The following is a 23,829-nucleotide window of genomic DNA, read 5'->3' as shown; positions in this document are numbered from 1 at the left end:
ATTTAACTTTCAGCCCATTAATACCAACCGACAGCGGCAATCAAGCATTTTCTTTAACAAAATTTTTGGTCAAAGAACACAGAGTTAAAATGTTTTCCCGGAAAAGAAAACAAATTCCAAAAGTAATTTACGTATATAGAAATTTCCAATTCTTTTTCGAGGAAGGTAGGGGTGAGCATTCGATCGAATCGAATCGAATCGAATCGAAAATTTTCGAGTTAATCGAGTTTTCGAATCTCATTTTATCATCCTAACTTTATTTGAAGTTTTCTCGAATCGAGTCGAGTGAGATGGAATTCGAATCGAATCGAATCGAATCGAATATATTTGTTCGAGTTAAATTTTAAAAAATAATTTTAGGTCCTTGTAACCATTGTCACCCATCATAATAAAATTTGTCCACCTTAATCAAATTTTTTATTAACTTTCATCACCTCATAATTTATTTATTAATTTTTTATATCTTGGTTAGCTTATTTGTTTGCTTAGTTGTTTCAATTATCTTGGATTCTTGTCACTATGTATTTTGGAATTAAAATATATTAAATATAAAATATGATTTTTAATAAAATTTATTTTAAAAATAAAATTTGAAATTGATACCAATATAAAATTTTAACACGAATATTTTATGGCATAATTAAGAATTCAATTTTAATATAAATATTCAATATGACTAAACAATTCAATAATATAAATAATATAAAATGTGAAATTTAATTTAATAATATAAATAGTATATATAAATAAAATTATTACTATTTATGTTTAGTGATTTTTTGGATAATTTTGATTTTTATTTGAGAGTAAAGGGTGAGAAGTAAAAGTTTAGGGGAAAATAAAAGTTTTGGGGAATAAAAGTTTGAGGAAAGTAAATAGAGGGAGTAAAATTTTGGAGGAAAATATTAAAAAAAATTGGAGGGGAGGGTTTGGGGTAGATGAGAGGTGGGATGGGAAGAGAATAAAAGTTTTAGGGAAAAGTGGGAGGAGTAAAATTTTGGGGAAAATAAAAGTTTTGAGGGTTTTGAGAGTAAAATTTTGAAAAAAAATGAATGGAAGAGTAAAATTTTGGTGGGAAATGTATTTTGAGTACATTGGGGTTGGGAGGAGGAGTAAAAGTTTTGGGGAAAAGTGGGAAGGAGTAAAAGTTTTGAGGAAAAGTAAAAAGTTTGAGAGTTTAGGTAAAACTGTAAAATATTATAGTTTGATATTGAATTATTCGAGTTATTCAATTGAAAACTCAACTCGATTCGAACTCGAAATTGAAAAAAATTGAGTTGATTGAATAACTTGATTAACTCGAATAACTCGATTCGTTTAACTCGAAATTCGAATTTTTTTTCGATTTTTTCGAGTCGAATCGAATTTTGCTCACCCCTAGAGGAAGGTGTTGTTTTGTACGAAAGCGATTGCATGAATAGCTTGTTTGAATATATATATATATATTATTACATTTAAATGATGTACCGTAATTTATATATTTTTAATAAATAAATTAATTATTATATTTTGCATTTAATAATTGAGTAAATTATAACATAGCAACCCAACTATTAGTAATTTTTCTATTACTCAATTATGAAAAATTATATCTTGCATTTAACGATTCTAGCTTATAAAATTGGCATAATTATAATTTTAACCTCAACATTATAAATTATGTCAATTTAGTTAATTTAAAAATGAACTCTCAAAATTTTAAAAGAATGAGAAAAGATGAAATATTATTATCTTAAAATTTTTGGTATTTCCATTTTATATATATATATATATATTTTTTTTCAATCAGATTTAATTGATAAATTTGATTTTATAGCCTTTAGATGAAAGAGATAACAAATAAAACTTTGAAAAAAACAAAATTACATAATATGTAAATGCCGAGTGTTAAATTTTTTAGAATTAATACTAAATTGACGCAATATAAAAAAACCAAAGAAAGCTGTTACAAACTGCCACCGCAAATTAACTGATGACGAAAAAAAGGATTTAAAAGAATTAGCTACTAATGGTGACAAATTATATAACTTATATGCATCAAAAATAGAAATTGCAAGAAATGAAAGGTTAATGGAAACCCACATGCCAAGTTGCTTAAACTAGACAACAATGAAAAGAGAAGAGTACATTTAGCAATCTTCAATTGTTTAGTTAATTAAAGACAAAATCAATAAAGAAAATCCCATTAAGATCTTTCTACTAATTTTAGACATGATTTGTAGGTCAAAATTTCTACCTTAGTTAACACATAAATTTGAATCCCCATCAAATAAAAGACAAAATTTTAATGTATTCAAAGCAAACCCATCCAGGAAATAATAATGTTCCTATGCTTCATTTTCATAAAAGATTCCTTAAAAAAACCGGATAAATATTAATTTTATACATAAATTTTGGTCTAATATGCAATTTGATATATAAATTTTGATTTCAAGAAGTTATACACATAAAACTTGAATCATGGTGCATATGTATACATGAAACTTTGATTTTGATTCAATTGTACATATTTTCATTTTATATTTAATTAATATAATTGTTTGCATATACGATATATCAATGTAAAATGATGCTAATTCGACAATATTGTTAGTGATTTGTGAAAATTGAATCAAATCAAAATTTCATGTATAGGAGCGCTCAAAATCAAAGTTCATGTATGGCATTGTACATTGAATCAAAGTTCATGTATAATTTTGATATTTATCCCCAAAATTTGATACAAGGAACAAACTAGAAAATAGAAAAGATTATTTATTTTTCAAAGAAAATGTTTATCAATATTTAATTCTTAAATTTATTTTGATTTAAGTTCAGACATATTTAAATTTGGCCAATATACTAAAAAGCCCCAATTACTATACCTTGTCTAAGGGTGGGTTTGGATGAGCGGTGTGTTTACCTGCGGTTAGTGTAAAAACAGCGGTGGCGGTGAGATTAGATACTGTAGCGTGATACAAAAAGTAAGCTAAACGCACCGCACCGCATCCAATCGCCCATCCAAACCCACCCTAAATAAGCCCATAATCTATAATTTTTATCCATGAAAGTCCTCCATTTTAATATTAAAGTAAAATTATTTTGAATTTTTAAACTAATTTTGTCTATGTACATTTGATGAAAATAGTTTATTAAATAGAAAATAACGTAATATTTTTTTTGAAAGTGAAACAAAATAATATTTTAAAATTTCTTAAAAGTACTTATATACATAATACTTAATCACTATTTTGAATTTTATGTCAATGTGAAGGTGTACTTGGAAAATATAGGTAAAAATAGTTTAAGGGTTAGTTTAAACAAAGTATAGTAATGTAAGGGATTTCTTAATATATTACCCTTAAATTTTTAATATGTTGTACTTTGTATCAGGTCCGACCCTGGGGTTGTCTAGAGGTGCAATTGCAGCCGCCCAGGGCCCAAGGTTAAAAATGATTCAAAATATTATTTTCTAATTTTAAGGGGCCCAATTTTTTTTTTTTAACTTTTAAGGGCTCAAAATTTTTTTTATCAAATTTTAATGAATCTAAAATTCCATTTTATTGTTTTGCCTAGGGCCTAAAAAATGTCAATAACAGACTTGCTTCGTATTACAGTTGATTACACTTCTAATTGATTAAACATATATTATTTGTAATTTGTATTTAAAACCTTTACAAATATATATATATTATGAATGCATTATTATTTTAGTAAAGAGAGAGGTAATGAGTTGTTTATATACAAAATTTGGACTTAATATCAACCAAAATTTTAAATTAACAAAAGTTTTACACAATTTTCAATATTTATTGATTTAAAATAATATATTAAAACATTTTAAAATAAAAATATAAAACTAAAATTAAAATGCTTTCCATAAATAATAAAAATTGCATAACAAGGCAAGAAAAGAAAAAATGGAAAATAGAAGAAAGTATTGATCATAAAATTCAAATCCCTAAAGAAAAGTATGATTAAAAAGGGTCCTAATTTAGTATGTGATCTTTGGTGTGGGGCCTTCTCAAAATATGATGGGACCCACATTTTTACTATTTCCCTACTATCTCCCCATTTTTCGATTCTGTCAGCTAATGTCAATCTCGTGAACGGTATACTTATAATATGCAACATATATTTACTATATTTATATTTCATTAATAATTTTTATATGTGCTGGTTGAGATTAACATGAGTATTGTTGCTAATGTAAGAAGACATAAGTTTGAGTGTGTTAAAGTGCATTATTCTCATATTTATAAGTTAAAGAGGAGATTGTGTAAAAAAAATAAAGTAAATATGATCGAATTTATAATGAAATTGTTAAAATAAATAAATTTTAAACCCCGATATTTCAAAAACAAGCGTCGATTTATTTAAACCATGTTCATGAGCAAGTGTATAAATATGATCCTGAAAAATAAGTGGATATAAGAAATCGTGTGGGTGGAATTTATTTAGTTCTAAATATACTTACAATTCCTCCATCTCACGTTGGATTTGAACCAAAAATAAAGAATCTATTTATTGTATTTTCACATTTTCATGATATTGATATCATACATTGTATGGGGTCTTCTAATATTGCAATATTTACCTCCATGGTGTCTATAGTAGGAAAGTTGCTTTTCTTTTTAACCCTTTTTATTTATTTATTTATGGGGAGAATTTTGTGAGCGTGGGTCCAATTGGTTGTCTGCCACGTGTTGCTTAGAGAGGGAAAATGGTGCGGGAACATATGAACCGTCCGATCACATTATCATCATCATCGTTCGGTCTTCTTTTTGTTGTGTTTTTAGGCATAAAAAAGGGGATTGGTTTGGGGTTAGAAGGGTGAAGGTAGGTATACACTCATTTAGCAATCTCAACGCTACAAATAAATTCTTCACTCATCGATGTAACATTAATTATTTAAACTATTCACGTCACCCATAAATATATAAATTTATTTAAAATATGAGTAAAGTTCTAAATTTTATAATAAGTTTTTGTTCTTTTATTTTGACTTAAAGAATTTTTTTTAAAAAATAGTTCTTCCGTTAATGAATATCCAAAATTAATTCAACCTATAAGTAGGGGAGGAAGCTATATATTTTATAGGTCTGAGAAAAAAAAGAAAGAAAAGAGAAATTGAAAATCAAAATTGAATTGAATTTTATTTTTATTTAATCTATAATTAATTTTAAGTTTTATAAAGTAATATAAATATTTCATATTTAAAATAGGAAATATAACTTAAAATATAATAAATAAGAATAATTTAAAAATAATGCATAAAAGTTTTTGTTTTTTTACTTGAAAAGACTTTAAAACTTCACCAAATAATATCTAGAAATCATACAACAATATCCACTTTATCAACACAATTTTTTAAAAAAAAACCTAAAACAAAAAATTAATATTAAAAATTAAGAATAAAATTAAATAAATTATTATGAAAGATTTATCAAACCAAATCCAATTCAACCCTAAAATTTAGGGTCTTTAGATTTCACTAATTTAATAGTGTGTTAAAAATTTTAAATTCAAATGAATCCGAATTTATTTTGGATTAACACAAAATACTAATAATTATTAAGCTTTTATAGGTTTTTGTTTTTTGTGTGTAGTCAAATCCCCATTTTCGTGTTCTCTTTCTATAACCTCATAAATGAATGGATTTAGAACTAATTAGTCTAAGATGCCCATTTTAATCAGTAGTCCAGCAGTAGCTGCCATCCTCGTACTGCCGAAATTGATGTCTAATGAAATAAATGTTTGATTTAATTTTTATTTTTTAAAAAGAGTGTGTATATATAATTACAACTACAAATCATTACTATTGATTTCCCATTCTTCATTGCTGTAACTCAAAATTAAATTTTGAATATCAGTTGTGGTGGTAGGTGTGATGGTAGGAAACCCAGTCAACTGTTTCATGCAACTATTATAATTTAATACTTCTTAAACTCAACTCAATTAATTAATTAGTCTGTACATGAATTTTTATATGATGAAATTTAAATCCAGACATTTCAACAAATCTTGAAAGCATTTAATTTAGAGAAAGAAGAGGTAAGATGCGATATTAAAAAGCTTATAATTGCAATTGTGAAGCAGAGTGGCATTGATATGCTGAGATTTGGGCATTTAGCTTTAGAATGGTGCAGGGATAAACAAAATGTAATTATGTTCTGCCATTCTCGTGAATTTGCAAACAATTTATTTGATTAACCTATTTTTGTAATAAACCATATCATTAGTAACAATGATTACAAATAATTGCATTTTATTTATATACCAATTATTCCGACAGTAAGAAACCTGTAAGCAATGGAGTCATATTTGCTCCTTTCTCATAAACTCGTGTTTTAAATCTATTCGTGAAACTTACAATTAGAAGAAAATGGAATCAAGTTGGCATCTGGAACCGGCACAACGGGCACAGGTGATTGGTCTTCAACCACTTAATGATGCAACCATCATGGAACACATGTGTGCATGGCATCGAGGCAACCTCGTCACCCTCCGAGAACTCATCGAGGCAGATAGCACATTCTTTGTTCGCTGAGTTCAAACCCTCACGTAATCTCCTCCTCTTCTTCAAAGGCAGGCAATCTTGTTCTTCATCATCACCCCATTTATACCTTCTCAAAGCTTGAACTGACAAACATGTAGCAGGCTTGAAATTCAACGTGTCCTCATCATCACCATCACCATCGTCGTTGCCATTCGGCTCATCGGCCTCATCATCAAAATTATCAACCGACACCTTGATGATTACTTCCACTTCGAAGGAAATGAGTTTACGTGCAAAGTTAAGGGGGTTACTATGTAACTGCCGTGCATAAGACAAGATACCAGGAATGATGAAGGTCCGAATGTAGCCTAGAGGTGCACCCGTTCTTTCTAACAAGGAGAGTAGGATGTTGGGGCCGTCTTTGTCAGATAAAATGGTGTCCCGACAATATGTGACGGACTCATTGAAACTTCCTAACATTGTTTCCCTATTAAGAGATGAAACAAAACGAATCCCCACAACTATGTTGAAAAAGTCATATGGGATATGACTATAACGTTGTTGTACTTCAAGATTATTGGTTACTTCCCTTAGCTTGATACGGCAAATGGAAGCCGCCATTGCTACTATCTTGCAACCTTTTTGATGTTGAGAGTGAATACAAATGATATAAAGTTATGGGATTAGTTTTTTATAGGGGCTTAATTTTTCCTATTTCTTCTACAATTCTACACCAAATAGGTAAATTGCATGTTTACATATTACATTATAATCCTACTCAAACTCAAATCCTTATTTATGGATAAGTTCTTAGTTAAATTTTTAAAATATAAACAAATGTAGAAATATTAAGGACCGTCGAATAGGATAGGATAAGGCTGGATATTTGCATTATCAGATTTCATTTATTTATTATTCTCTATTTTAAATTAAAAAATCTAACCCAGCTTGAAATTAATAAATATTTAAATTTAGTAAGTTAATTTTTTAAAACATAAATTAAAAAAAAAAGGGTTGAAATTTGGGTACCCTGATTCATTATCCAAAGTCAAATTGAAATTTGGATAGTTCATTATCGGAAAGACTAGGAGAAGTAGGTAACAAAAAGCCGAAAATAATTGCATTATTAGTAATTCAAGTACCTCACCGCCAAAGTTGGGTACAATTAAGAACCTTTGTTTAGCTCAAAATTGGGGTTCCAGGAAATAAATAATTGATATAAGATATGAAATTACAATGTTTGTGTGCAGCTTTTGATCTCCAAGTGCCATCACTACTTGTGAAGCCAACTGTAAAAAGCATAAAACATTCTGTAAAACTTTCACTCCAGTCGCCGCACAGTATATGTACAAGAAACTCCGAGCAGGAGGCCACTCGGATTCTTTCTTCTTCATGCAAAATCCCAAATCAAAATTGAATACCTGTTGTTGAGGAAGCTTGAAACTTATCAAGACATTTTCATTTGGATTTGCCGATGAATATGTACAAGAAACTCCACATAAGATGGCCCATTTGCATTCTTGTCTTCTACCATGCAAGATAAGAACGCCATTCCTGAAAATGTAGAAATTCAATCATGAGAATCCCCTAATATATTTGCTTTTCTTTTCTTTTTTCTAAAATAGAAATGATTATATACCAACTACTCTGACAATACGAAACCTGCAACCATAGAAGCAATTTGCTTCATTGTCGCAATAAAACCAAGGCAAAAACTCTCGGACAAGAATTAAACAACCTCTCTCTATTACATAGTTGAGAAAAGTTTATATGATGCATGTTGGAAGAATCCATGGCTATTTCGGTCAAAATATTCTACATAGGATATATTTAATACTTTTGTAAGGAGGTGGTGGGGGAATGGTGTCCAGGATTTGAACCTGGACTTTTGCCACTACACCAGTGGCTCAGCTGACTAGGATAATTTATTTAACCATATCATAGTTTTGCGTGAGAAGGAAGTTCAATGCACTTACCTGACGGATCCCCCTTCTTGCACAATGCGAAGCTGCAACAGAAAATGAGAGAATGTAAAGATAAAATTGTATTAAACAGAGAAATGGTGTTCAATTTGGTTATGAAGGAGATGGAACAGAAACTGTTCCTTTTGGAGTAAAATAACACTAAAGAAACCGCCATTAATCATACCGAAGGTAGGAGCATCTTTGTTGGCGAATCACATTGACTACATCATTGAAGTTCTTTGATAAAGGATTGGAAAATTGCTGCATCACAAACTGAACATACAATGTTGACAAAAGAGCGTTAATGTCTGTACAGGGTAAGTGAAAGGGTCTAGACACAGAATAAAGCTTAAAAGTGAACCATATTTACAGGGGATAACCTAACCCCGTAATCCTAACATTTGAATCCAGGGTCACCCATTTGACTGCCATACTAGTCAGTCATCGAGCAAAACAGTTTTCAAGACTCTACTCATCCAAATCCAAAAATCAAGTACTCTATAAATAACAAAGAAAAATTCTCACTATTAATGGAAGGAAAATGAAACAGCATGCGGAGTGGCACACAAAATTCATCATACAGGTAATTTAATAGCAATTTCAAATCATAACCCGGATGAGGTCAATTCAATATACAATGGACCATTTGAGTGTAGTATTTAAATATTTAATTTATTTTTAAATAAAAAAAAATGTGAAAAAATATCCTAAGCTTATTTTCAGCAGACAAAAACCTGAAAAACGGAAGTAAAACAAAGTACCTGAGTGGGTACTTCGTCAACTGAGGTAAAGCCAAAAAGTTGTTGCAAGATACTTGAATCCACTGAGCTTCCAAAATATATTAAAGCGTCCTCACCATTCTCAAGAAGATAGATTCCATCATCACAGACATGTTCACTAGAAAGTGGGATTGTAGGAGGAAGAACAGATTCATCTCCATCCTGTCCAGCAAGCATAAATTGTCAGTTGGCATGGTTAAAACACTTTGGACCATAAGCCAACTAGAAATTTTATTACCTTTGTATCAACATTGTGGATGGCAAACATCCTGGGATAAACCAATGGGATTGCCAAAGGAGTAGAAAGGGAGGAAACATAATTGAACCAGAAGGAACGGTCATCTATTCTGCCATCATTTCGCAACCCTCTACTCTTGATTAATGCTGAAGAAAGGAAAAGACAAAATTTATCAACAGATGAAAAATACTTCAATTTTTCCTTGACAAGATGTCTGAGTTTCTGCCACAGGATTTGCCAAAATGGAAGAAAAAGTTTGAAGATGAAGATTAACTAAAATAATAATAATGGAAATGAATGAGATACGGATCAAGTAGATAAATTAACAAAAAGAAATATTTATACCAAGAGTATACAGAGGGAGAAGCTTAAGAGCCTCAGGAAGAATAAGCTGTCCAGTTGATGATACTGTGGCGCAAAATTTACGATATGAAAGCAGAATGTTGATGCAAAGATTTGTAACATGGTCCCTCACTTGAAGAAGCGGGCATGTAGGAATTTCAATTGCAGCTGCATTCAAGGTAAATTAGTGAAATGCAATAGATTGTCAGTATTTGTGCAGAATGATACCATGAAAAAAACTGCGCCAAAACTCTTTGGATAAAATAACCAAGTATCTCATTAACGTAGGACCAATCCGTAATTGGACAAATAATGGAAATGCAGGGCATCTTCAAATCACAGTTTGAAGCAGAGCAAACAGGCCAAGATAAAGAACAAAACCAGTAAACTTGCACAATCAATTCACCAAAAAGGGAAAAGAAGATAAAGAAAGATGTACAATGCAGATTCAAATACCTTGCTTTAAGAAACATGTGAATTGAGTATCCAAGTCAGCAGAGCGAAACAAATTACTTAGCATATTTGTGCACGGCAAGGATAAGTTTGTGACTCGAATTCTTCTTTGTCCATAAACAGTGGTATAGAGAAGGGCACACTGGAAAGTTAAAGCCAGAATATTATGGATGCATAAAATTTTTCAACTTGTCAATGCTAACAAATAATGTAAGAAACATGGAGATTAAAAATTCAGACACCATTAATTAGTACCTGAAAGCCACATTCAGAACCATCTTGTAATTTGTCATCATGCTTTAATGTTACCAATATGCATTTGTCACAGTCAATCTGGATAACAAGGACAGGTCATGATTGAGACAGACTGATACAGATAAAACACTAAAAATATCTGCTCAAGCAGAGCTTAACCATGTCAAAATCCTTTAGTAGAAAAATGTGTACAATTTCTTTTTATAAAAAATTTATATATATATGAAGCAAAATTGCCAATTCATGAGCTACAAACTTATGGCTCATGAAAGCACAAAAATACACGTGGCAAGGGACAAACATTGAATAAGGAATATCTCATTTTGGAACCCAGATAGAAGCATTATATCCTACATATTTTATCCAAGCATATTTTCTAACTCTTTTTTTCCCCTTTCTGCAAGGGTTAGCTAATCATCCAACTTGAGCTCAAAGCTAAACATTTTGCACAAAAATAATTTTATATTTCCTAGGTTAACCAAACAGTGACAGCAATTATGATCAGATTTTTGAATCATGCTTAAGTAATAAAATAATTAAAACAACTGTGGTTAAGAAGCTAAAACACATTAATGAGAAATATAAGACCCAGTATTTTTCTAAAAGAGCACAAACCCCAGCTAGGTCAACATCAGTTGGAATGCGTTTGCAGAAGTTTCCAGAGTAATCTTGAACTTGAATACCCTACAAGCATTCAGGGGAAAACATATAACAACATGGTTATTATCATCGTAATGCGATAAGTCATGTATCAATATGTCACTTAAGAAACAGAGCAAAACAGAAATGTTACCTGGCTGCATCTTACGCGCATGACAGCCTCAAAACCTTGGGGCCTAGTGATGTTCCATCTAAGGTCATTGTAGAGCTTTGCAGGATCAGATACAGCAGAGAAGGGGTAATAATAATAAACCTGGAGTCAGGAGAAACGCGTTGAAAAGTGAGTCTTCCACTCAAAAAATAACTCTGCGATCTGATACTGAAGTTCTATTATATAGAAGTTCAACATGTAGAGATTTGGAGGTGAGTAATATATACATCAATATGTAGTCAGGTTCTAAAGTTTCACCAAAGCATGCGACAGGCTAAAAGTTTTTTTATTGATTAGTACTCTGCTGGGACCAATAAACAAGTAGGAGGATGACACCAGCAAGTTCACTAACAATGACAAGGGAGTAATGTAGTTTATCACAAAAAGACGTAAAGACAACTTCTTTTCTAACCAAAAAAAAGGGGAATGTTTTTACCGCTCCCTTTAAACTTGAGATGCACTTCATCCATAGTTTTATACTGTTTAACCAGGGAAACTAATGCATGTAATGGAGACTCAGCAGGCCCCGTATATAAATTATTTGGATGTGGTTTTGAAGATTCCATAAACAGAGAGTCAGAAAAATAAGAAAAGCTACCATGTCCCGATTTTAGTAGTAACTTGCATTTTATAACCTGACTTAAGCACAAAGATGTCCCAATAAATACTGAAATACAAAGATTTTGAAGTACTATGCAACAGAAAATTTTAAGCACAGCCACACGCAAGGTTTGCAACAGAAAATACAAGGTTAATACCTGGCCTCCAGTTGTTCTTGGGATGACAGAGATGGAAGCAATATCCACGTAAGTCTGAGTAGTTACAAAAACATCGACACAGACCTGCCATGAAAAGCAATACAAGACCATGCTGAAAAAATTGGGTCATAACATAGATTTATCTAACCAGCATGAATTTCAACAAGCATTCATCAGGCAGATTTTTTATATCACATCATAATGGTATCAAGTAGAAAAAATCTACTTTAAGTTTACCTGATACTCAGCAAATTCAATTGCCATTGTCTTGAGAATTTTGTCAGCTGGTTGCAGTAATTTATGAGCCTCCTAATCAATTAGAAATGGGGGGAAAATCAAAAAAGAAGAAGAATTCTATCTTGCATTGAATAAAAGATAGTTCCTGCTTCAATTAGAAATATTCTGAATTTATAATAAACATAACATCAAAGGAGATTCAAATATGAAAGTGCTGAAAAATAAGAGATTCGTATCTGAAAATCTGATTAATAGTTGGCAAAGTCTTTTATGAATTTATGGATGATTTGTTTTCCTTCTTTCTCTGAGAAGGGGACTCACACGCATCCACTATCAAGTGAAAATCACCATGCACTACAAAGATGATAAGTATAACCATAACCACCCCAAAAGGACCAAACCATTGAATGCCTATCAACTAAAACATAATACAGGAATTAAAAGCCTAGTCAATAACTTTGCAACAATATCACTTTTTGGTTAGGAAAAGAGTCTACGCCAAACATGATATTTGAAAGAAGATTATCAATATCTACATCTAGAAAATCAAAGAAGAATTTCTACTAATAAATTAGAAAACAGATTCACCAGGGTCATAATAAATCAAATTCTTATGCACTAACTATCCCAATACTCTGAATAGCTGAAAGTATCAATTTGCAAATGTTAAACAGATAAAGCAGGTTTCAGAGAAGAGATGTAGCAGCTATAAAACTGAAGTTGGACAAACAAACAGAAGATTCCACCTTTTTTTGGTTTTTAAGTCTACATCTCCATCAAAAAGAACAACCATAATATGAAAGGAAAACGGAGAGGAAATAATTGAACAACATTAGCAAACCTTTTCGCTAGCAGAAATGTTAGTTCTCCCTTCAGCCTCCCTAGAAGATAGGGCACCAATGCCAACAGATGGCAAGACTGTCACAAAACATATGTTCATTAGAGAAATGTGGGACATAATATAATAAATTCTATCTAAAAAAACTGTATGATACACATTCCAGAACATGCAAATGTCGAATAGGTACATGAGAACTTGCCTGACTGAAATACTAGAAGCTTCCCTCCAATACTTTTCATGGCCAAGAATGCAGCCTGAAATATACAAAGAACACCAACATATCAACATCTACACTTTAAATGTACAAGAATTGCTGCACACCCTAAATTATGACCAGGCGTTATTAACTTTCCAGGAATCTGTAAACCTCTTAACCTTGATCAATCAGGCACCTTTCTCCATCAAATGCCAACCAGCAGCCAAACACCTCAAGGAGAGCTAAAGTTTTCAAACATGATTTGTTTAAGAAGCAGGGGTTAAGTTTCTAGCCTTTCAAACCTCGAAAAATTCCCACTTTGTTTGATATTTGTGATTATAACAACAATGCATTTCCTTAACTAGGGTCTAGGAAACAGTTTAATCTACGACAAAATCCTCTGGTTCTGGACACTATAAAATAACAAAACTCATTAACTTGCTATACAATTTGGCAAGTTAATGAATATCCCATTGCCACCTAGGATTGCTCTGGTGGTAGGATCAGTGGGACTGAGTGGGATCCATAACTCGTAAGTTTGATCCTATTGGTCTCTTCTTGTATTAGAAAAAGACAACAGTATCCAATTAATGATCGAAATCTGTAAAGCACAAGAATTTTATCTGTTAATTTATAATATCACCTTGAAATGGCTTACCTTAATTGCAGCACCAAAACATGACTCAGCAGTTGTACTAGTCTGAAACATTGTTGGGATGTTTTCAAGCAATAGCTCTAAATGCTGGCGGCACTGAATACTCGGAAGAAAAAACCAAAGTCAGCATAAAGTATTAGATAAATCTCAAGTATGACAAGATAGGATCAGCCACTGTTTAATTTACAACTTGTAAACTTCAACAAATACAAGAAAAAATCCCATAAATTAAGAACTAACCTCAGAAAGCTGAACAATGACATCTGTTTCAAGAGGGGTATAGACATCTTGTATGTCAGGAACGATAAGCATCAATGGCTACAAATTTAAGACAGCAAATCAGCTAAAGAACAATTTCAAGATGTTCTGTGGTATATTATATCAGAGAAAAAAAGATCATATAAAATAAATTCGAACGAGTTTTCACTGATCTATAAAATATGAAACTTGAAACATTCATGCCATATTCCAAACAAAATCTCAATTTTAAGAGACAAAGAGACTAAGGTAGATGTCCTCAAAACAATACTTCTTGTAATGCTATTTGGACACACAAACACATTATTAACAGCATGTTTCTTTTTATCCCCCTCCCTGTTTTTTCTTGCGATGATAAGTAACAAGCAAAGTTACTGACTACTAATTTCATGTCTCTTATACTAAAATGAGTAAAGATGATTTCCACAATTTAAACTTCTTATATATATATATATATATATAGAGAGAGAGAGAGAGAGAGTCCACTTACACTATTTAAAACTGACTACGGCACATAGCAATATAATTGTACTAATCGTACATGTAAAGTTTCAAATCGATCTAACATTTCTATCATATCAATGGCAAATACCGTCTTTTTAATATATATTTAATTGATGAAATATGACAGACAGATTAAAGAAGTATAAATTGTATAAAAAGTTATGCAAGTGCGTAAAAGTAATTTCATTTTACTCTAGTTTAACTGGATCCCACATGTGAGGGTGTACATACCACTTAAATCACTGTTTTATTGATCCTGCATTGATTACTCATGATAAATTAAATCTCACTTAGACACATAATAGAATCATCCAAAATGCAAGGCTGCAGCACCAAAATCATAATTATGTGATCCTATGTTGACAAATTCAAGTTTAAAGCATGTAACACAACCCAGAACATGCTTAATACACAGTAAAATCTCAATGACACTACTTGAAATAAATTCTTAAAACTTCTTAAAAATATTAGAATACTTTATATGTTATTATGGCCAAATTGGCTTCCTTTCTTAAACAGAAAGCATCCCACATGATGAAACCATGAAAAATCTTCTACCCAGTATAATAGTTGCCGGAAAGAGGGAATGTTAAATGAAGGAAAGCAACTAATACTGACCTGTTGCAGTGCCCGTTTTAAATTATAAAAATGGATTGTTGAGTCAAATGTTGCTATTCCGACCTGCGTACGAGTACCTTCCTGCAATAAGCAATTAGCACATCAAGCAACTGAACTTCCATTGCCTTGTATACGTTGAGAAGAAACCAATGGACAGAATGGAAAAGGAAAGATGCAAGCCCATGTATCAACCTCCAACTCAACTAACAGTATCAGGCATCAATTATTGCAGGCAAAGAAGTTGAACTTGCATTATCTTTAGAAAGCATTGCAAAGGACATTAGCCATGCCAGATATGCAACCATCATAAGTTGTCTTGGCTAAAATCACACAATGTCATGATTTACCACCACACTCAACGGAAATACTCTACCATAATCCCAAATCCAATTTTAACAAAGACAAACAATTGAAACAAATTTGTCTATCATGACCAAAACTAAGCACATGGCAAAGCCATTTTTTGTTATTTTCTTATAAACTTTTCTCCTAAAGCCATCGGAAAAAAAAAAGATAATCATTTGAATACAAGAAATAAAATTGAGCCAAATTAATAATCCATATTAGATTTCTCAACTAAAAAATGCACTTAGAATAAAGCATTAAACCCTTAACTGTGAACACCGAAACTGACTCAAAGGTTCATGTGGAGCCATTGGCACTTCACAACCTCTATTTTGCTATTATAACAAAAATTTAAATTTCAACTTGTTTCTTTAATGCACAAACAGCATACTTTAAAGACAACAAAGAATTGCAATAATCACCAGATGTTACATCAACAAACTCACACTTCAAATTTTAACTTTGTTTGTTTAATGCACAAACAGCATACTATCAAGAGAAAAAGGAAATGCAATAATCACACAAGGTTATATCAACAAACTGACTCAAAGGTTCATGTGGAGCCATTCCCACTTCACAACCCCTATTTTGTCACTAAACCAAGAATTTACATTTCAATTTTTTTTTCTTTAACGCACAAACAACTCACTTTCAAGAGAAAAAAGAAATACAACAAATACGGCAATATTGCATCAACAACAGTACCTCTAGTACCTCCTGTTGGAACTCAGAAAAAATAAAAAGGGGATCTGTGGTAGATGTGCATCTTGTGACTAACTTGAAACTGAGGAAAGAAACGCTTCAGTGCTAATTTATCTAGGAAGAGTTCGGATAAAGAACTAAGCCTCAAGATACAATAATGTCTAGGAAAATACATACACAAAGATAAAACGTATGATACATTACTCAAGGGGGAACAAAAAAGAAAAGAAAATGGCTCCATGATCTTTTCTAACAATGAACACAAACAGTAAAGAACCCCATTCTTGAGAATTTAACAGCGCAAAATTCGACAAATAAATTTGACACAGTGATTAATGATAAAAGATAGATCAAAACACAAACTAAGATCTCAGAATAGTTTCCACATCTACTGATATAATGCAGCAAAGAGAACTTGTTTTAGGGGGGAGGGGGGAATGAACAACTAGATTGATAAATTACAACTAGAAAGAACTTCTAGAAATTGATATGGAACTCACAGGAAGATCAGAAATAACTTGATTAATCGCACTGCAAGCTGCAGCAGTGGCACCAGTTTGCACAGCATTCATGGACACATCAATTAGGAAAAAATACACAGCCGGCATTGGATCACGGACCTGAATAGAAATTCAATCAAAAGAATGAACTATGCTCTGATGATCTCATCCAATTAAAGAATTAACAAAAAAAAAACAGATGAAAGAAGAAAAAGAAAAAGACCCTGGTAAACCTCTGGACAGAATAGTTTCATACAACTAAATACTACCAAATGTTAGCATAATTTGGAATTGTTTAAATTGTTTTTCCCCCTCATTTGTCATTTTTTAGTTCATCTTAATCTTTTGGGCACTACCCCTGGAATGCCAGATCAGTCAAAGTTGTAAAAGGAAAGATTCACCGTCTTAAGTCAATCAGGAAGACAACCAAAAGATACATCTACCTGCAGAAACTAATATGTTACTAGGTTAAGCTAATCAAATGTTAAATTATCCCTTCATTTATCCATTATCCAAAGATATATGCATTCATCTTAAAATTGCTACTTAAGCATTTAAGAAACAAACGAGGAAGAGATGTAGCTACAGTTAAATAAAGTAGAAATAGACATGTTTATCAACTAAAAATTTACACCAAGTGTTGGGAGACAACATTGTTGGAAGGGGTAGCCACAAACCCTGAACATGGATCGTAAAATGAACATGAAATTTACCCAAAAAATCAATTTAAATTTACAAACTTATAAAATTTAACAAACCATGTACTCTTTTGAAGCAACAAATTCAACTGTTCCTCTACAAAGCTCAGGCCTCTCATCAGCATCTCTACGCCGGCCATCAGGACCAAGGTTGCAATGGTAGTCACGGGGAGTATCATCAGTAAACCCTGAAACAAAATAACATAATCAGTGACATTGCCACCTTGCTACATTACAGCAACACAACCAGAGATTGGAAATAGACAAGTTCAATGTCTGTGGTCATGGCATTTATGCGTAAAATAGTAAATGCAAAATTGATAAAATCCAATATACTAAGAATAGAAGCACAGATCACTATGCAATCTAGGAAACATATAGCCAACAACTAAGATACTTGGAGAATATTATTACATTTGAATCATAAATGGCACTTCAAACAACTTCCAAATAAAATTTCTCAAATAATAATTAGTACTAATCCACTGTTTAATTCCCAAAGTGTAATACAGCAATGAAACACAAGCAACAGATAAAGATAAATAATACTGACCACACAAATTGCAGATAAACTTCCTTCCCTGATCAATGAACTTCATGAAAGGATTTATGTAACCTTTGCAGCGAGAACATCGAACAGGACCACTTTCCCCAAAATCCACGACCTATAGGAGAAATTTTCAAAATATGATGAGTAAAGGGAATTTTCAAAATTCATGGTGATCTTGACAATTTGGATAGCGAACTAGAAGTGCAAGTTGCCTATAACATTACCTGAATAGGATCCTCCGATGGATGAGGGAGGGCCATAGGTTGTACTAACAAAGCCAGCTGCATCGCAGAGGTTGTCAAAAGGTCGCCCGTGCAAGGGATCTATTATATGAAAAGAAAATAGACAAGTACATAAAACATAACAATGAGTACTGGTTGGGAAATTGCAGCACAAACCTCATTAAAATATTATGCAATTACAGAGTAAATAAGCCACAATAAATTCATATAGTTTTGTCATGACCTGATTGATGGTACATCTCATATATCGTGGACTACAATTCCCGGTGTCTCTGACAATGTAATCACTTGTAGCAGGCTTCAAAAGATTACAAGTCATCAGGATAAGTAACAAAATTCAAACTGCAGCTATATACGAAGTTGTTATAGCAGTATGCATACATGCACTAACAACCCATAAAAAGAATTATGAACCTAAGCTTAAATAAAGATAAAAAGGAATAGACAAATTAGCTAGTTCCAGGTGAATTAAGTAATTTCCTCTCTATGCCTTTGAAATGATCAAAGATAATACCGGAGGAGGATTTGCTGAGTTGCCATGGCGAGTTTCATAAACGATTGGTGTTGCATTTGGAATAGGTCTTGGAATTTGATTAGGATCAATCTTTGATGACCCTGACATAGGTGCTCCAGGTTGGCCCAGTGCAGGTGGAATGTTAGTCATAGCTTGATTTGGTAGTGCTTGTTGTGGCATTCCAAACATTCTTGGAGGTTGTGCATGAGTAGAGCCAGGAATATGAGGAGGTTGGGTTCCCTAAAGCAAATAGAAACATTCAGAATCTAAATCATTGAAGGAAACGAACAAAATGCAAATCCACTTATACCAATCCACACAACCCTGTACTTAGAATTTTTAGCACCTCATATGCATCGTCTTAAAATGGTTTAGACCAAAATGTCATATGCCAATTGATCAAATTTGACCTTATTGAATCAATAACCAACTTCTAATTGATTCAAGCAAAAAGATACGTTCATCAGCCATTGGACCAAAGATCCAGGTCATTAGATGCAATTTTAATGTAATTACTAAAGTACAGAGCTAAGATTTCAACACCAATCATTCACAGTTAAAAAAATGCCAAAATTTCGAATCAACATCAAACAAGTGCACCTAAAAGTTCCAGTTTTTGAACTGCATAAATTAAAGGAAACAATGACTTTTATGCCCAAAGCAGGCTGCTAATAGACCAGCTCAACAACAAAATAATCTATGATTAATTCCAACTGATTACATTTGTTATTCTTGAAAGCATAATATCATAAAGTTTGAGTGCTAACCTGCTGGGGTTGCATCGACCATGTCTGTGGTCCATAAGGAGAACCTGGAGGAGGTGGTCTAGCCTGCGTCATGGCTGGAAATGGTGATGATGCCGATGGAAGAGGAGGAGTTTGTGGGGAACTAACAGCTGAACTTCCCAAAACAGAACGCATAGTTGGAGCCTGAGCAGGTGCCCTAGCTGACATCATAGATGGTGGAGGTCCAACCGGAGGTTGTGAAACAATTGCAGGAGGAGGAAATTGGGGTGCACCAGGCAAAGCTCCTGCGCCAACTGCTGGTGGCCCATTACTCGAAGGACCAGCGCGTGCACTTGACATTGGCCCAGCAGGACCACCAGTCAAAGGTGAAGATGACACAAAAGAACTAGGGCGAGTACCTGGTGGTGGTGGTGCAGCTGAGGCACTAGATACACCTGAAGATGGGAAAGCACTAGAAGGTAGAACTGCGCCACCTGTAGATGAAGACAATGAGGCAGGAGGAGGTCTAGACCCAAAAGGGAGTGGGTGACTAACAGGCAAACCAACCGGTCTTCCTGGGGGTACATTTGCAGGTAATGTGGATTGCAGCGGTCCAGCAGGAATCACTGCAGGTCTTCCCACCATACCTGGTGGTGGTCCAGGCCGTGACATTGGCGGGGAAGCAACTGGGAATCCAGCAGTGACAGAAGATTGAGGAAAGGGTGGTGGTTGACCAAAAGGTGAAGGCCTAGGACCAGAATTGGGCATAGAGTGTGGCCGATTTAGGTTCATATTCTGCATGTTATCGGCTAAGGAATTGGGATTGGTTTGAAAATTAGGATTAAAATTAGGATGTGGTGATTGCTGCCGTGCATTGGCGCCGGGTCTAGGTGCCCCTGGAGGCACAGGAGCTGCCATAATTTAATCAAAACCGATTCCAATCCCCTCCTTCAATATCCCTCTTCTTTATATATTTTTTACAACACGATCAAAATCTACAGAAACCCAAAAAACCAATAATTCTTTGAACAATTCTAAGAAAATAATAAATCTACAGCAATCATGATCCCAGAGTAATAACAAAAGCAATAAGATCGAATGAAATAACGCAAAATGATATAAAATTGCGAATACATAATTACATGAAGTACCCGTGATCGAAGAAATTTGCGTCGGATCTGTAGAACGAAGGAAACAAGTAGCTAAGATCTGAATGATGTGAATTAAGGAGTAGGGTTTTAGAAAGAGAGAACGGAGAAATTAGGGTTTATTTAGGAGGATCGACAGGCAGATTGGGATTTGGTGAAGGAAAGGAGAAAGGAAAGCGATACAAAATGGGGCGGGTATTATATTTTTGACGTTCAAAACAAAGAAAAAGCAACATTCATTGCTCATGCTCCCCTTGATACAGTCAGAGTTGTTACATTTACCATTTTTTTTCCAATTAATGGTTTGTTTGTTTTTTTTTCTTTTTACTGACATTGTAACCATAATACGGCATATTTGTTGTTTTATTTTTTATACAATTTTTACTATTACCGTAAAATATTAAACCCTTAAATCGGATAATAATATCTGTTAAAACGAAATCAAATAAATTTTTATTATTGGTAATAATGCTGATTAAGCCATATATAAATTGATAAAAGTATCATATGATAGAAGCCTTTATACTAAAAATCAATTAGTAAATTAATCTCTATAAGTTAGCATGAAATGCACGTGACATGCCACATGTAACTGTCTAATTAATTCATTAGCTACACCAATTTTTAACAATAGAAATAGATGAAATTTTAACATAATTAATTAATTTACTCTTTGATCGACATAAAAATGTTAATTTATCAATTTTTAAGTAAAAGAAATAAAATATAATCTAACTCTTGGTACAGGCCTCCAAAATAACTTTTACTTATTAAATTAAACTTTATTTATTATTATAATGAAAATTTTGAAACATAAAAATAAAAATTAATATCCATTGCATTATAATAAATAAGTATTACATTTAGGATGTGTTTTATAAACCATCAAAAATTCATTTCATTGATTCAATATTTATTTTTCTAATGTGTTCGATAATTTTATTAATTCTTTAATTAATTCAAAATTTTCAACTATGAAAATTTTGAATAAAATAAGTAAGTAGATATGGTACTTATGTCTCAAGGTTGAAAATGTGAAGTTGATTTTTTTTTTTAAAACAGACCATCTCTTTTTCTTTTCTTTTTTTTTTTGTTAAAAGTGATGTATTCAAATTATTATATTTAATTTTTATGAAAATTATACAAAATAAAATAATATATTAGTACTCATAATATTAAAACTAAAAAATAAATAATTTTGTCAATAAGTATTGGGTGAAATGATAACACACATTGAATGCCAATGACAGACACAGGTTCAAATCTCGGAAACGATATTGTTAAGAGGGACAACCACGAGTCCACGACCACCAAACATGAATAGTAAAATAGACATGAAGAATGCCAAAAAGGAAATAAATAATTTTTAAAAACAGTATTAATTTTATCAAACAACATAATTACATTCGGTACTTAATTTTATCAATATACAAAACAACTTTCTAATATAAATTAGTATTGAAAACTCAACTCTTAATTATTCAACACTTAATTTTTCAAGTTATCGAACAATACATTAATAAAAATGTTGATAATTTAAAGAATTAATCTTAAAAGAAAATCATCAACAAAATCATAATAAATTAAAATAAAGACTATAAATACTTTAATAACTTCATCTTTGTTGGAAAATCTAATCTCATTTATTTTTACTAGATTTTTCTTGGAACTTTATATATTGTTACGTTGTTGGAGTATATTTTGCAGAGACAAGTTTTCAACCCCTTGACATAGCGATTGATGGTTGCCTTTTGGAGGCTTTGGTTGGTTTGTGTACTCTAGGTAGAGACTAGGTGGTTGCTCACGTTGAGGCTGTTGGTAATGGTTTCCTTGGCCATCTAGTAGGCCATGTTGATTGAAATATGGGTAGCCCTGATGTTCTATTATTGGTAGTTGATAATATTGCTTTTGATAGTTGCCACATGGTCAGTCATGTCAATTGAATCTAGGTAATCTTGGTGTTTTATTCCTGGTTGTTGTTGATAATATTAGTCATGTTCATACTCATACGGGTTGTAATATTGATTTTGATAGTATTAGTGACCCTGCTTGTAGTTGACCTCGTTCATTCTCATCTAAATTTTCAAAAATAGCTTCAATATTTCTCATAACATTAAAGTTATACATGTTTTTTTTTTTTTAAAGAAAGTTAAAAGATGTTGAATAATACAATGGGAGTGGCTCATACTATAAGGGTGCATAGAGCTGCTAAAATGAGAGTAGTTCATAATGTAAGTGGTATGGAGAGACACTAGAAATAGTAGATTGAGGAATCCGAGGTTGCACTTGAGCAGAGTTTGGATAATGTGGGTTGCTTGTCCATTCTTCTTGGAGGAAGAGGTATTTATAGATGGAATCGATCTAGAGTGATTAGAGTATGAATCGAATGTGATCACTTTGGGATTAGTAAACTCGGAAAGTTAAATCATTAAATGAGAATTAGTTTTGACGTAATGGTAGTCTTTGATAGAGTTGTGCCAACACTATTTCCGTATTTATACCTATTATACTATGAGGTGCTTTAAGTCATAATAAGTATTTGAACGTAAAGGTATAACAAAATTATAACTTTCGTGTACAATAACATCATACAAATTGGGCAACTATAGTGATCCCCCCATTATTCAAACAATTATATCGTTTTCAAATTACAACAATAATATATTTAAGACTATCTAACAACTAATAAATTAACATAAAAAAATAAAAAGCAGTGGTTAAGTTCTTTGTTTACACCTCAAGGGCTGTTCAAACCTTTTTAGACAAATATGTTATATAAAATTTTGGTTGGATCTGTAATTGTAAAGGCAAGACGTTTCAGATTAACTATATTAATAATGATTTAAAACACCTAAGAAAGAAAGAAAAAATTTACTCGGAATTGGTTGAAATGAATATTATGTCATCAAACTCTAACCCAAGCCTCTATTTATAACGCACTAATAAGTGTTTAACAATATGTTTGATTCATTGCGATACAATACAAAGTTGAATGGAATAATATTATGTAGGAATGAA

The 23,829-nt window shown here is 32.2% G+C and overlaps 2 protein-coding genes across 3 annotated transcripts; both read right to left on the bottom strand.

The window, feature by feature from the left end:
* Positions 1-6,370: 6,370 nt before the first annotated feature.
* LOC105767727 (uncharacterized) lies at positions 6,371-7,498 on the bottom strand. The gene has a single exon (XM_012587300.2). The coding sequence runs from the start codon at positions 7,097-7,099 to the stop codon at positions 6,371-6,373; it is 729 nt and encodes a 242-aa protein (XP_012442754.1). The 5' UTR covers positions 7,100-7,498.
* A 78-nt stretch (positions 7,499-7,576) lies between these two features.
* Positions 7,577-21,057, bottom strand: LOC105769670 (protein transport protein Sec24-like At4g32640). Of its 2 annotated transcripts, none has more exons than XM_052631239.1 (26): positions 20,806-21,057; positions 19,706-20,658; positions 18,939-19,178; positions 18,648-18,722; positions 18,407-18,505; positions 18,186-18,297; positions 17,693-17,820; positions 16,935-17,054; positions 15,388-15,468; positions 14,248-14,325; positions 14,011-14,103; positions 13,356-13,410; positions 13,157-13,233; positions 12,316-12,387; positions 12,079-12,162; positions 11,303-11,422; positions 11,125-11,193; positions 10,510-10,587; positions 10,258-10,396; positions 9,805-9,969; positions 9,460-9,605; positions 9,204-9,383; positions 8,627-8,715; positions 8,455-8,486; positions 7,900-8,032; positions 7,577-7,767 (listed from the first exon to the last, which is right to left on the bottom strand). In XM_052631239.1, the coding sequence occupies exons 2-25, from the start codon at positions 20,579-20,581 to the stop codon at positions 7,926-7,928; spliced, it is 3,315 nt and encodes a 1,104-aa protein (XP_052487199.1). In that variant the 5' UTR covers positions 20,582-20,658; positions 20,806-21,057; the 3' UTR covers positions 7,577-7,767; positions 7,900-7,925. The 2 variants fall into 2 exon arrangements, with proteins under 2 accessions (XP_052487199.1, XP_012445900.1); XM_012590446.2 differs by having other exon boundaries at positions 20,815-21,057.
* Between the last annotated feature and the right edge of the window lie 2,772 nt (positions 21,058-23,829).

This window comes from Gossypium raimondii, chromosome 5 (assembly GCF_025698545.1).
Source record: "Gossypium raimondii isolate GPD5lz chromosome 5, ASM2569854v1, whole genome shotgun sequence".
Classification (NCBI taxonomy): domain Eukaryota; kingdom Viridiplantae; phylum Streptophyta; class Magnoliopsida; order Malvales; family Malvaceae; genus Gossypium; species Gossypium raimondii.
Note: the sequence above shows the minus strand (reverse complement) of the source record. Positions and strands in the feature narration are given on the sequence as shown.

Coding starts and splice junctions, on each gene's coding strand:
- LOC105767727 (XM_012587300.2), bottom strand. CDS start 7,099: ATGGCGGCTTCCATTTGCCGTATCAAGCTAAGGGAAGTAACCAATAAT.
- LOC105769670 (XM_052631239.1), bottom strand. CDS start 20,581: ATGGCAGCTCCTGTGCCTCCAGGGGCACCTAGACCCGGCGCCAATGCA. Junction 17,055..17,692: donor TTGCTTCAAAAGAGTACATG/GTTTGTTAAATT, acceptor ATTTCTATTCAG/GTCCGTGATCCAATGCCGGC. Junction 13,411..14,010: donor GTTTTGGTGCTGCAATTAAG/GTAAGCCATTTC, acceptor TGTATATTTCAG/GCTGCATTCTTGGCCATGAA.